Consider the following 14,653-nt stretch of genomic DNA (forward strand, 5'->3'; position numbering starts at 1 on the left):
CCTGCCCATTTAGTTACACTTCCTTTCTCTTTACATCAGGAAGCTTCTCTCCAAGGTTGTTGGTGGAGTGTCCTCCCCACTAATTTCCAGGGCTCTTTCTTTGTCCTCATCCCCTTAGAAGCATTTCTCGCCTGGCCTGCGTGGTGTCTGTTCTCCTGAAACCGGTCCAACCCTCCTCCCCTCCTTCCTTTCCCCTTCCTCTCTCAGGAGCCACCTCTTGCTCCTGAGAGCAAGAGGTCTTGCCCCTCTGCTGCCACCTCCCTCTGCCTTCGGCAGCAATCACTCATTCTCAGCTGTCACCTCTAAGTGTCTGGCTTCCAGACCCTTCCTTCCAGCCTGTCGCCTCCGCTCCAGCACCCCCAGTGGAATTGGGACCAAGGCGCCGCTAACCGCTCATGTCCTCCTCGGACTCTACCCCAGACCTGCGGGGCCCCCCTCCCTCTGCCTCTCACACACTTTCAAGCCTGACCTTTTCGAGAGCTCTGGTTTCTATCAACGGTGCAAACACCACCCTTGTCACTCAGCCTGGAAGCCCCTCGTCTTACCTTTGGACCAGTCACCAGGTTTGCTCGATTTACAGCGATTTCCCACCTGCCCCAGCTCTTCCCCTCCCATCCCCCATGCCCTGATCCAGGCTGTTGTCTCCTTCTGCCTGAACGATTGCGATAAGGCGGTCCTCCCTCTCCACGGTCCCCCCGCCCTGCTTCCAGAAGCCTCATTTCCCCTGGGACTTGAGGGAAATCGCTTCATCGCGCTGGGTCCAGCTTCCCGTCCGTGACCTGGGAAGGCTGACGGAATCCACGGCACTGCACTCCAGGGGTGCTGTGAGGTTTAGGGAACACGGTGCCTGTGCCGTGTTCACCCAGCAAATGTCCCTGCTGTCCCTGCTGCCACTCTTGTCGAGCCGCCGGTTCCGCGCCCTGCCCTGTGCCCCACCGCCGCTTCCCCGGCAAGTGACTTGGCCTCTGCTCCTCTGTGTCGCCCCTGTCTAGGGAGCCACTGTGGACCACGTGAGACCCTCAGAAGGTCCTTTTCTCCTCTGCTAAGACCCGCTCCCTGCCCGCTCTTCCTGGCCTCCGTGCTGGCCTTGGCGCCTGGGTGGCTTAGTCGGTTAAGTGCCTGACTTCAGCTCAGGTCATGATCTCATGATTTGTGGGTTCGAGCCCCGTGTCGGGCTGTGTGCTGACAGCTCAGAGCCTGGAGCCTGCTTCGGATTCTCTCTCTCTCTCTCTCTCTCTCTCTCTGCCCCTCCCCTGCTCACTCTGTCTCTGTCTTTCGAAAATAAATGTTAAAAAAATAGAAAAGCCTCATGAAAAGGAAGTATAACACACAGGAGGAGTAAAGAAATGTGGGGTTGGGAGTCTGTGGTCCTGGGTGCGATTGCAGGTTGAGCCACTCTCCAGCTCGACCTTGCTCTCTTGAGCCCAAATGTTCTCACCTGTGAAATGGAATAACAAGTCTCGACCTTATAGGAGTTAGAACGCACACATCCACACATGCACATGCACACATCTACGCACGGCCACAGAATGGGGGATGCGCCAAGGGCACCTCTTTGAGCCTCTCAGTGCTAGTGCAAGGTCAGCGGATGGGCGCTTTCGTTCTCCTTGTTGTCTCCCCAGAGGCTGGGCCCGTGCCCCCCCACCCCGCCCCCGTTTTGCCCATCCACAGCGCCCATGCCCGAGGAAGGGACGAGAGTTAAGCCCTCCCCCTGAATTGAAGTGGGTGAGAACAGGAAGCGACCAGTCTCCGACCTGCCTTCCCCACGTCTGCACTCCGATCAGAAACCTTCACGGATGCTGCTTTGGTACCCCAGCTCCGCAGCATGTGGGTTTGAGGCCGCAGCCCCATCGTCCTCCCTGGGGCCTCAGCCAGTGCGTCTGAGAGTGCCTGTTTGGTACCGTGACCCTGCTTTGGCTCACGCTGTGTGTTTGCTTCGTGGGAACGCGTCTTCACTCCTCTGAACGTGTCTCAGATTCCCCAGCTGTGAATTTTCACTCATCAAAAATTCTTTCTCGGGGCGCCTGAGTGGCTCAGTCGGTTAAGCGGCCGACTTTGTCTCAGGTCATGATCTCATGGTCCGTGAGTTTGAGCCCCATGTTGGGCTCTGTGCTGACAGCTCAGAGCCTGGAGCCTGCTTCGCATTCTGTGTCTCCCTCTCTCTCTGCCCCTCCCCCATTCGCGCTCTGTCTCTCTCTGCCTTTCAAAAATGAATAAATGTTAAAAAAAAATTAAAAATAAATAAATAAAAAAAATTCTTTCTCAGAGAACGAATACCTACCTTCCCTATAGCTTGGTTTATTATGCAAACCTACAATTCAGCTGATAAATATCTTGAAGTCAGTCCCTTAACCTGTCTGTCTCGTGGCATAAATTCTTAATGTAATACTTTTCTCCCTTTGGTTTCAGTTTTTCTTGGAGAGTCATCAGGACATCCTTCATGAAAGGAAATTTCTTGAAATCTCTCTCACTTTGTAATCATCAGATTAGACCCTATAGGTGTCACGTATAGTCTGGCCTCTACCAATATCACAGTTTCTTATTTGGGTTCTAGGAAAATGGAACGAAAGAGATTATTCTAAAAATAGCGATGCATGGTGCTACGTAATCATTAATTATAATGAGTACTTCCAGAGTCCCTGGCTGTGTGGTAGGGGTTGGGGGACACAAATCCCCAACACCTGCTCTTAAATAATAGGAAAGCAGATCTGGAAACAATGCAGTGACAGGCACGGTCATCAAGCCTGGGGGCTCCCGGTCACAGAAAGAAAAAACATGTGCCCGCAGTGCAGTCAGTAAAGGCTTTTTAATGCAATATTTGACTTCCACTCTTCGGTCTTTTTCTTTTGTAATCTGTCACATGTGTAACTCTTAAATGAATAATATTAATATTTGATATTTTAAAAATTGCTGCTAGTTTCCTGGACCAGTGGTTCTCAGACTTTAGCATGGACCTTGAATCAGAATCACCTGGAGGGCTTCTTAAGGCCCAGATTGTAGCCTGTATTCTGCCCTCCGCTCGCCCCACCCCCTCCCAAGAGTCTCTGATTCTGTAGGTCTGGGATGATGCTGGTGAATTTACGTTTGTAGCGAGTTCCCAGGTGATGCTGATGCCTCTGGTCTAGGGACCACACTTGGAGAACTGCTGGTCTAAACTGCCTTTTAAAAACTGAGAGATCCAATAATATTGGCTTATTGCCTGGCAGTGTTAAAATCCGTAAATTAGCCATTCATTCAAAAACATTGAGCCATCTGCGATGTAATCGGGCACGGTGCAAGCTATGTAGATTGATAGCAACGCCCATGCTGCTCAGAGTGGGTCTCATTCGGTCATTACAGCCACCCTGGAAGCCATGTATTGTCATTTTCCATATTTCACTCAAGGGGGACGAGAAGGTCGAAGTCGGTCCTTTGATGTGCTACTCAGCTGAGCTTTGTGTGGCCGTCCCTGACCTTTGACTGTGCAAGCCACTGTCCTTTCCACTGTGCCTCCTACCTATGTGTGCTAATTCGATCTGGTTACTTTCTAACTTTGAGATTAATTTTTCCTGATTTTGCTGGATGTCAGCTTTCTTCCATGCCTTTCTGTCTATTGCATATTCCGAGTTTAATTACATTTTATTGACTGCCTTTCACAGATGGGCCTCCTATGTCTTCCTTTGCCCTTGGTTTTTAAATCATGTTCGCATTTGTTCAGATGTGTTTGTTTTTCCCCTGCCAGCAGATCCCACTACTTTTTTTCTGTGAAATAATTCCTGCCTTCTGACTTTGAAATTGGATGCCTCTGAGGTTGAATGTCTAGATGGCCCACAGATTCCTGCTATTTATTTCTTGCCTAATATTAGGCCCTGCATCTCTGCAGCCCCAGCCCAGCTGCTCTGATCCCCCGAGGGCAGGAGCCGAGGCTGGTGGGTTCTCTCCCTGCCATCAGCTTTTCAGTACAAAACGAGTAGCTTCGCCTGACTGCACAGCCAGCTATTAAGAGACCAGGAATGTTAAAAATAGCTCCCGCCACCTTCCCACCTTGGAAGCTTTCAGGATGGCTCTCCAAAGAAACAATTAGATCCTACCTCCCTGAATCAAAGCAACACAGAGGAATAGCTTTGTTTCCGTAAAGGAATCTCGAAGTAAACATGCACAGAAACAGTTGTGCAGGGAAGCGGGATGTTTAGAAAAGCAACTGATCTATGGCCTTGTTTTTTTTTTGTTTTTGTTTTTTCAATGTTTTTAATTTATTTTTGGGACAGAGAGAGACAGAGCATGAACGGGGGAGGGGCAGAGAGAGAGGGAGACACAGAATCAGAAACAGGCTCCAGGCTCCGAGCCATTGGCCCAGAGCCTGACGCGGGGCTCGAACTCACGGACCGTGAGATCGTGACCTGGCTGAAGTCGGACACTTAACCCAGGCGCCCCTGGCCTTGTTTTTTTAATAGCCTGACTCATTTAGCCAACTTTGCGTACTGGTGATTTATCATTGAACTCGAGAAGGTTTTTCTTCATTTCAAGAGCACAACCAGCAGAGACAGTGATTTGGGGGTGCTGTGGGGTACAGGTTTTTGGTTATGTTCCTTGCGATCAAAAGATACTGTTAGGATGTAGTCGTCTCCAAACCATTTGGATGCTCGCAGGAAAACCTAGCCATTTTTCTCTCTATACATGGATACATTTTAAGTTATGTTTTCTACTTAAGTACAAAATAGTATAAAATTAAAGACTCCAAGTATACATTAGACCAAATGTAATCTGGGAATGCATCCACTGAATGGATTATTCAGTTCAATGCATTTCCTACAAGGTATCTGGTTGCTTTGCCATCTGCCAGCCTTCACTTAGTGCATGTGCTTTATTTCGTCCAACATCATTGCTCATGGTCAGGTGCTCTAAAAGCACTAAGCCTCCATTTGGAGTTGAGAGCTTTGCCAGTCGTCCCATATGTCCTTGAAAGGCATCCTTATTATATATCCCAAGGCATAGCTTTTCTTAAATCTCCTTTGTTGCAGTAGAATGTTCTCCAAAGAAATGATGAAACCTCTGGGATTCCCTAAAAGGAGAGAGCGGTATTTCCAATAGTCTTCTATTTTGGAGCCAGTTATTACATTATTTATTCAATGAATGGATTTTGATTTCTAAAAATGTGCTGAAGGTTCGATATCCCTGCTTTGAAAGGACAGGTTTCTGTTTAAGGGAAGATAAAAGGCATTGGGATGAAGACAAGTGTTTGTAGTCCGAAGGACCAAGGTCTCATTGACCTAAACCAGGGTTTCTCAACTCGGGCATGAGAGGCACGTTGGGCTGGGTCATTCTTTGTTGTAGGGGACGGTCCTGTGCACTGTGGATGTTCAGCACCATCCTGACTCTTATCTACTAGATGCCAGTAGCACCCCCCAGTGGCGTAACAATAGACAATGTCTCCGGACATCACCAAGTGTTCCCTGGGAGGGGAGCGGGTGTCGGAGGGTAGAGAGAATCATCCTGGTGGAGAATCAGTCTGACCTAGGGAATTAAACCTGGATGGACTGTTGCAGGGCAACGAGTCCAGCTTCAGGTCTGTTGATTTGCCGTGTCTTAGGCACCTGTGGAAGGTGCCGAACGCTTCTTGGAGAAGTAAGACTGAAGCTCAGAAGGGGGTCAGCATAACTTTTCATCCATCCCAGTCTGGCTGGGGAGGAGGGGTCCTTTCTCAGAGCACTTGCTCCATTGTGGTGTCCCCCGCATTGGAAGCATAGACCGTGGCAGAACACAAGGTGATTTTAGATAGCACCTGTTTGAGAGAATACATGCGTAGTTTAATAGCCATGTATTTATTTTAATGTACGTTAGGGAAAAAACAGTCGCACATTTTGCCCATGCTGTTCTGGGTATTATTGCATAAGGAGAGGCTAAATCTAACTTGAGAGATATGGTTGATGTTAGGGCAGAAGCTTGAAGCAAGTTGATTGATTTGTGCTAGGAAATGTTTAAGTATCGAGGATTCAGAGATTACCGAGAAAGGCGAACTCCCAATTCTTAGGGAATTTGTTGTTGAAAGAAAACCAACAAAGAAAGGCCTTTAGGTTAATAAACATAATTGATGGAGCATGAAGGAACCCTGTGGGGGACAGCAGGAGACTCTAGGACAAAGCCCTGCTTCCATGGGTCACCTTCTAGGTGGGGAGGTAACAAGTCTACTTGTGTCTTGTCAAGTAGAGGTACATGCTAAGAAGAAGAATAAAGAAGGGCTTGAGGCCTGAGGTCCGAGCAGGTGATTTCTGCGCAGAGACCCGGCTAATGGCAGGGGTGGCCGTGGAAGGGTGTAGGCTCAGAGGGAACACTTCGTGCAAGGTGGCGGTGGGGCTCCAGGGCTGAGGTTTCTGATGGCCACTCTAGGCTTTCCTGCGTAGGGAAGGTGATCTGAAATGATCTTTTGTGTTTGTTCCCTTGCAAGAATTAAACATAAATCATAGTGATTCTCAAGCTCCATTAAACTTCTCAGCATATACTGGCTTAGCCTTATCTTTCAACTTAAATTCATGCATCAAAAATCAATTATTCAGCTGAACATTTTAATTGAATCGAAGTCTGATAGACGCTCTCATGCACCAAATTATCCTAATCACGACACATTCTTTGCACACCAGTATGCACGGATTAGCCAAAGCAGACACCAGGGCTCGATCTCTGACATCACGTCACCATCTGTGTATGCGGTTCTTCCTCTTTCTGGGGTAAAAGACTCAGACCACTAAGGGGAGAGCTGTGTTATTCTCGGCTAATTGCAGTTCTTGACCCAAACGAATTAGAACAGGCACTCAGGGGTTGGAGGTTGTTTCCGGGAGAGAGATTTTTGCCTGTCTCCCAAGACCCGGGCATCCGGGACAATTCTCAGGTCGGTGATGAACACACAGAGGCCACTCTTCTCCCTTATTGCCTCCAATGGCAGTAAACACTGGTTCACACTCTCCAAATGGGGTTGATTTCACAACACACAACCCCCTGGATTCATAAGACATCTTGACCTAACTGTTCTGGTTTTATCTGTCATCCCCCTCGAGTTTGTAGCCAACTTCCCACCCTGCATCGCTGGATTTCACGTCTCCCTACCTGGTGCTGGAGACGACTTTAATGTACTCTCTTAGGTCCTCTACTCCTTTATGAAATTCATTTTTAACACCCCCCCCCCCCACCTCTGCTTCCTGCTCTTACAGATGAAACTCCCCTGCATTTCCTGTAGTCCCTTTCCCTAGGTTTATTGCTGACTTTCTTCTGGAGCTTTGTGCTACATGACAGGTTTTTTTTTTTAATTTTTTTAAATGTTTATTTATTTTTGAGAGAGAGAGAAAGAGAGAGACAGAGTGCAAGTGGGGTAGGCAGAGAGAAAGGGAGACACAGAATCTGAAGCAGGCTCCAGGTTCTGAGCTGGTCAGCACATACCCCATGCGGGGCTCAAACCCATGAACTGCGAGATCATGACCTGAGCCGAAGTCAGACACTTAACTGACTGGGCCACCCAGGCGTCCCTTTGTTACGTGACGGTTTTAAATTCATGCCACACTTCTCTTTCTAGGGCAGGACCACAACTGCTTTTGTTGTATCCTGTGTCTCTGTCACATCTTTGTGTGGTCCTGAGACCACAGCCTGAAAACACCATTAAAGACTGTGAGAAGAAGCTTGGTGACTTTAGGGACAGTTGGACTCCACGGTGGCCACAGTGCAGTGGTGGATGGGGAGAATGTGTGGTGATGAAGGAGGCAGGGGCCAGATCATGTTGTGCCTTTTACCCGTGGAGTCAAGTGTTTGGGTTTTGTTCCCAGCCCTTTGTAAAGCAAGCAGAAAGTTTTAAGAATAATAGGATATGAGCTATGTCTTAAAAAAATCTCTCCGGCTACTCCCATGTGGACTGTAGAATGGATTGTAGGAAAGCAAGAGTAGGGGTAAGGAGATGGGCTGAGGGGGCCTTGTCTTAGGTCCTGGTGAGAGGCAATGATGTCCCGACCTGGACAACGTGAAAGCACCATGTGGTTATAACACTAATTTGGAAGGGGGTCCATGAATGCTTCGGGTTTGGCTAAGAAGGGGCCATATCACTAGTTCTAAGGAAAGGAATGGAGACAGTTACTGCTATTTGCCTTGGTAGTTGGGTATACACTTTGTCATTGGAAACCTGAATGAAGGAGATTTTCTCTGTTGTGCATTTTTAAGGACGTCTGAATGGCATCCACACCTTTCATGCATACTGCTGGGCCTTTACATGGGCTTTTCTTTGTGCCTTGCCAATATCCCATTGGGAACTTATGACCTAGGTCTTTAAGTCCTGAAATGCCCATTTGTGTGTGAGTGTGTGAGTGTGTGTGTGTGTGTGTGTATGTGTGTGTGAGTGTGTGTGTGTGTGTGTGTTAGAGAAAATTCTCCTGTTAGCAACATGCACGAAATGACCACATAATACCTTTCTTATCCACTGTGTTGACACAATCATTGCTTTGCTTGAACATTCCACAAGGTCTTCTGAATGTGTGTCACTGCTTTGGTTGGGTGAGGAAATGTCCATGATCAGCATGGTTATTTTACTCCCCAGAGAAGATACCGGCTTCCCACAAGATGGAAGAAAGAACCCAGACAAAGCCTTCATGGTCTTGTAAAATTTAAATTCCATTCACTCATTTAGTTTTAACACCTTGGTTATGATATCAAATGAAAAAACAACAGACATGGATGGGTAATTTGTGTATGCCTTAGATGTGCAGTTCAGAATATTATATATAGGTTAATATCAGGGATTTGTCTGACAACTGTAGATTTCTGCTTTCTGCGGGTCTAAGAAATGACTCACTGGTGTTTAAGAGTACCTGAAACCAGCAACAGGACACTCGCAGTTCCTTGTCCCCTCCCAGATCTGGCTCCAGTTGGCTCAGTGCAGTCAGTGATGGCGCTCCTGGGACTTCCGACTAAATTGGAACTACCTTCTTTGACGTCAAGAATCATGCCTGGCCTGGTGTGGACAAGCGTCAGGCCCTGAATTACAGCTGGGCAGACACACAGGCTGGTTATTGCTAGTAACTGACCAGCTGGTCACCTGCAGCTAAGGATACTCAATAATCCCATAATCCCATAATCCCAGCTGTGCTTCCCTGCCTCCCTCACTCCTCCATTGCTGTTTTTCTTTTCCAGTTATATCAAACCTGTAGACATGCCAATATATACGTACTTTATAGGTCTAAGTACACACTTTTGCTTATAGTTCCATGTTTCCCCTATTGAAAAAATCTTTGCGAGAAAGCTGTAAAGCTTGAGAGCCAAAAGCAATGATATAGTGACTGGTCCCTGACCTGTGTTCCTCATTAGAGAGGACTATTGGCATTTGAGTAAGAAAATTTTCTTGTACTGGGTCGTCTCGGGCAGTGCAAGACTTTAGAATCTCCACCACTAAGTACTGGTTGGACAATCCCAAACACCCCACACACTGCAATGTAGATTGACCTCTTAGGTTGAAATCCTACTACACTTGAATGTGTAAATATTGGAGCATTTAACAACACTTAAGGTTTAGTTTATTAGATTTATTAGATAATAGTGAATTAAATGCATGGGAAGATTTGTGTCTTATTTGACAAATGGGGTTCTTAAAAAGAAATTGTTGAAATTAATAAATGTAGTTTAAAGTGTTTAATTCAGTTTGTAAATGGGACCGCACATTAAAGAGGCCATTAGAAATGATCTTAAAAAAAAAATCTCCATTAGTTCGGGATACATCTTGAAGTCTTTACAGGTGAAATGAAATTTGCTTTAAGATACCCCAACAGGGAAAATATAAAACTATGAGAGAGCTAGATGAAATTAAATGGACAGAATGTTAGCGATTGTTGAAGTTAGGTGATAGAGACATGAGGCTTGTATACTAGTCTCTCTATGTTTAGGTATGTTTAAAACTCCCAAATAAAAAGTTCAAAGAAAGTGAATGTTAAAATTTTCTCTAAAGAACTTCGCAGCTCATGGAATCCTGAATTTTGCTCATATTGTTTCTGTCTGGTAGGGACATATACATCCCTTACAGGTGTATGATATCTCATTGGCTTTTGGCTATTTTTAATGATTTTGTGTGATTCTGTGGTCACAGTTTTAAGATCCTCGTGATGGCAGGATTCATGACTCTATATTCTGTAACCACACTGCTTCTAAGAAGCCAGTATTTGTAATTGGCTGTCTTTTTCATGAAGGTACTTTTGTAGCCTGTTGTAGAAATGTTGAAAGCAGGGATTTAAAGAAAATTTTTGGTAAGCCCAAGAATAACCATGGTGTTTAGTCTGTGTCTATCTATATCTGTGCATTTCCTTATACATCATTTTCTGTTATTTTCCCTTCATGTTAAATACATGTTTTTGAGCATGTGATGCATGTTGCCTCAGGCATGATGATGCATTTAAGGGATTGGGCTCAGGAGTTTGACTCCCCATGTGCCATTGTGAAAATCACTTAAACTCCCCAGTTCTCAGTTTCCCCATTCGTGAAACGGACATGGTTATGATACTGACCTCATAGTTTGCAGTGAGGACGAGTTAATGCATAGAAGAAAAAGGAAGTGTTCTATCATAGGTATTAGCTATGATTTTTAGTCAGAAACTTATTTGTAGCACTCTTCTGAAAAACAGTTTGCTCTCCCTCATTCTGAATTTAGGGCCGTCATTTGAAGATCTATGAACATACTGTTATCATATTAAGATATTCTGTTCTGCAGTTTTGAAACAGTTTTTTGTCCTGGTGTTTGGATTTTTAGTTTATACAATTATTTTATTCATCTTATCACATTCACTAATAAACTACAATCTCCTGAGCTGTTTTCAAGCCTGTAGGGGAGAGTAAGGTTGTACATAAATGCCTCCACATTCACAATCTGTAATTTATACTCATTTTGCAGGTAATTGAAGCTCAGGCGAATCATCCCTCTTCTAATATCACCGATTTACTTTTGCAAATCTCAGATTCAACTGCTAATGACAGTCTTTCAAAACTAATAATTCAGAAAGACAAGTTTTTAAGTACTTAATGTACAGCCTAGCAAGGTATAAAATGCTACAGTATGATTATAATCATGTAGAAAATATCTGTGCATAAAAATTTCTGATAGGAATCATCTCCAAATTATTAAGAGTTCTGTCACTCAAATAACAGAACTAAGGGCAGAGCCTCTTTCTGTTTGACATCTTGTGTTCAAAGTTTCTTTCATAGCCCTTTTCCACTTTAAAATGAATTTATTTCTCTGGAGGGCTTTGTTTTCAAAGTTACTAAGTAATGTGGAATTTATTCACTTAAAATTTTTTTGATGTTTATTTTTGAGAAAGAGAGAGAGAGAGAGAGGGAGAGAGAGAGAGAGAGAGAGAGAGGGAGAGACAGTTCAAGCGGGGCAGGGGCAGAGAAAGAGAGGGAGACACAGAATCCGAAGCAGGCTTCGGGCTCTGAGCTGTCAGCACAGATCCCGACATGGGACTCAAACCCACAAACTGTGAGATCATGACCTGAGCTGAAGTCAGATGCTCAACTGACTGAGCCACCCAGACTCCCCTAATGTGGAATTTATTTAAAGCTTTTGGGTTGCATTCTCATAGATGGGAGTCCTTACTTCCGTATCACACATGTGTTTATGTTACTGTCCAATGAAATCCCCGCCAGAGTCTTGCTTCACAGAGAATTTACTAGGCTGGATGGGATTCAAATAAAACCAAGAATAATATATTCAGGTGCTTAACATTATGTGTGTCCCAATCTCTTTATCTTTAAAATGAAGGAATGGGGCATGGCATTAACACAGAACGGTTCTTCCAGCTGTAAAATATAAATTAAAGAAATTTTAATGACTAGCGTTTTTCCTTGTGCTTTTTAAAAATAGATATTGGGATGACACTGACACAGGGAAAGTGGCCATCCTCTCAGTTAGATGGCCTCTCAGTTAGATGGCCTCTTGTCTACAAACACATTGTAGACTGTGTTTTGTCCTGTGTCAGAAGGAAGCTGGGAACCCTCAGTTTCTGAAGGTTCTGACTCGTATTTCAAAGTAAAATGCAGGGCTAAGGCTGAAGGAAAGTCTCTCCTTGCAGTAAAAGATTTTTGCAAAGTAAATGATTTTTGAGCTGTGATTCTAAATTGCTAAGACTGTTTCTCATTGCAAAACCAAAGCGGACCGAGGAGGAGTGGCTGGGTGGGGGGCTCTTTTGCTCAAAGCTGCTGCTTTTGGTGGGTGGGGTACTGATTAGACTCCATCAGTTCCTGGGGTAGTTCGCAATGGTTTTGGAATAACCCATTTTATAAAATATCTATCTTGTTTTATTCAGGTTATACTGGAGAGCTGTGCCAATCCAAGATTGATTACTGTATCCTAGACCCATGCAGAAATGCAGCAACATGCATTTCGAGTCTCAGTGGATTCACCTGCCAGTGTCCAGAAGGTAAGCATTATTGCCTAAGGATACCTGTTTTTTCTTCCCATTTTTAAACCATAAACTACTTTGATCAGCTTTAAATTTCTGAAAACCTCTGTGCGAGAGAACTTCCTCCATTTGTTCCATTTATAAAGCGAAATATAAGGTAGTCTTTTCTTAAAAAATTCTGTGCTAGAATAGCTTGAGAATTATGTTTGAATAGTAGACATAATCTAGGAATTTCTGTGATTTCACTTATACCTTGAAAATGAATAAATGTAACACAGTGATAACTATAAGTTTTTTCCTAAATTTCATGTGTTAAATTTTCAAAATTTTGTTTGTTTTAGATACCAATACACATAAAAAATATTTCAACATTAAGTTCACCTGCTTTTATTTTATTTTATTTTATTTTATTCTTAAAAAATGTTTATTCCTTTTGGCAGGGAGAGGGTGTGAGCAGGGGAGGGGCAGAGAGAGAGGGCGAGAGAGCGAGAATCCCAAGCAGGCTCCGCGCTTTTAGCACAGAGCCGGATGCGGGATTCCATCTCCCGAACCTGGGAGGTCATGACCTGAGTGAAAATCAAAAGTTGGACGCGCAATGGACTGAACCACTCGGGTGCCCGTCACCTGCTTTTATTTTTAAATCAACTTTCTAACACTTTAGAAACTTCAAGTTATCTGGAAAGTCACATCTTTTGAGCTACTTTTATTTTTATTTATTTATTTATTATTTATTTTAATGTTTATTTTTGAGAGAGAGAGAGACAGAGAGACAGAGAGAGAGAGAGTGCGCGCGAGCAGGGGAGGGGCAGAGAGAGAGGGAGACAGAATCCGAAGTAGGCTCCAGGCTCTGAGCTGTCAGCACAGAGCCCGGCGTGGGGCTGGAACTCGTGAAGCACGAGATCATGACCTGCGCCGAAGTGCCACCCAGGCACCCTTTTAGCTACTTTTAGTTGAAAAAAAGTTTTACTGTTAGAGTAGTTCGACCTGAAGGGGCAGGCAGGTGACCATAGTTAGCAAGCTGGTATTCAAGATACGATGTTGTACTCAGAGGAAGTTCTCATTTCCGCTTGGAGGGATGTTATGGAAGGGATTACTTTAAACACTAATGTTGTAAGAATAACCTGATGTTAGAGTTTTTTGTTCTTTATTTTTTTGAGTTTTATTTATTTATTTATTTATTTATTTATTTATTTTTATTTTTTAACGTTTGTTTATTATTGAGAGACAGAGCACGAGCAGAGGAGAAACACAGAGGGAGACACAGAATCCGAAGCAGGCTCCAGGCTCTGGGTTGTCAGCAAAGAGCCTGACGCGGGACTTGAACTCACTAACTGTGAGATCATGACCTGAGCCGAAGTCGGTCTCTTAACCGACTGAGCCACCCAGGTGCCCCTAGAGGTTTTTGTGTTTGTTTGTTTGTTTTTACAACCGGCACGTCAGCTCCTGATCCGCAGAGGTACGCGGACAGCTGCATAAAGTATGAGGACATCGTCTGCAGAGATGAAGTGTAGAGTCTGAGTGCGTACACTCTGGAACCGTCTCTGGGCTCCACATTACCCTACCCTGCCCCTGGCTGAGAGGCTGCAGGGCAGCAGTGGTTCGGCACGGCCCTTGCTGAAAGGCCACCAACCTCCCAGGTGACCCAGGGGCTCAGGGTTGCAGCACCTCCTCCTCCTCGGTGTTTTGAAGACCCGACATGAAGAAGCGAATCCTGTCCCCCAGCTTCCGCTCACCTGTGCAGGGGTGGGAGCTGTGCCCCCAGGTTGCTTGTGCTTGCGATGTGTGTGGTTACCATGGCAGTGGAGTAGCGTGTGTTTGAGAAAAGTGTGTTTCACCCTCCCCTTGGGTCTCTGAAGCGAATGGAAAACGCGGGCATGTTGAAAGGGGTTGAGGGCTGAGCAAGCGGCACGCATTGTCCCTCACACATGGAGCTTTGCAGATTTTCAGGGCTTCGCTGCACCCTGGGTCAGGCGGTTGCTGACTAACTGGTTGTAGCCTGTGCTTGTGGTCAGGGGTGGGCGTCAGGGTCACCAGCCGATTGACTGCAGCAAATCATGAATCCCCCCCGCCGCCGCCACCCGCTCCTCCTAAATGTGGGCTAGAATGAGACTGCACACTTCCCAGAACCGTTCCGGGTACAAATGGGATTCTTGCGAAAGAGCTTTGAAAACTCCAGATTGCTTATTTTTACAGTTTTGACTGTCACCAGAAGGTTAAAATGAGACCCCAGAGGCTCATAGAGGCAGTGACTTCCAAAA

General features: G+C 45.3%; 1 protein-coding gene across 1 annotated transcript in view; it reads left to right on the forward strand.

The window, feature by feature from the left end:
- DNER (delta/notch like EGF repeat containing) overlaps positions 1-14,653 on the forward strand; it is a 319,639-nt gene that overhangs the window by 213,324 nt on the left and 91,662 nt on the right. Inside the window, exon 7 of the mRNA XM_058702317.1 lies at positions 12,300-12,413. Within this exon, the coding sequence (XP_058558300.1) occupies positions 12,300-12,413 (114 nt within the window). The remainder of the gene's footprint in view (positions 1-12,299; positions 12,414-14,653) is intronic.

The sequence above is a fragment of the Neofelis nebulosa genome, chromosome 2, assembly GCF_028018385.1.
Source record: "Neofelis nebulosa isolate mNeoNeb1 chromosome 2, mNeoNeb1.pri, whole genome shotgun sequence".
NCBI lineage: Eukaryota > Metazoa > Chordata > Mammalia > Carnivora > Felidae > Neofelis > Neofelis nebulosa.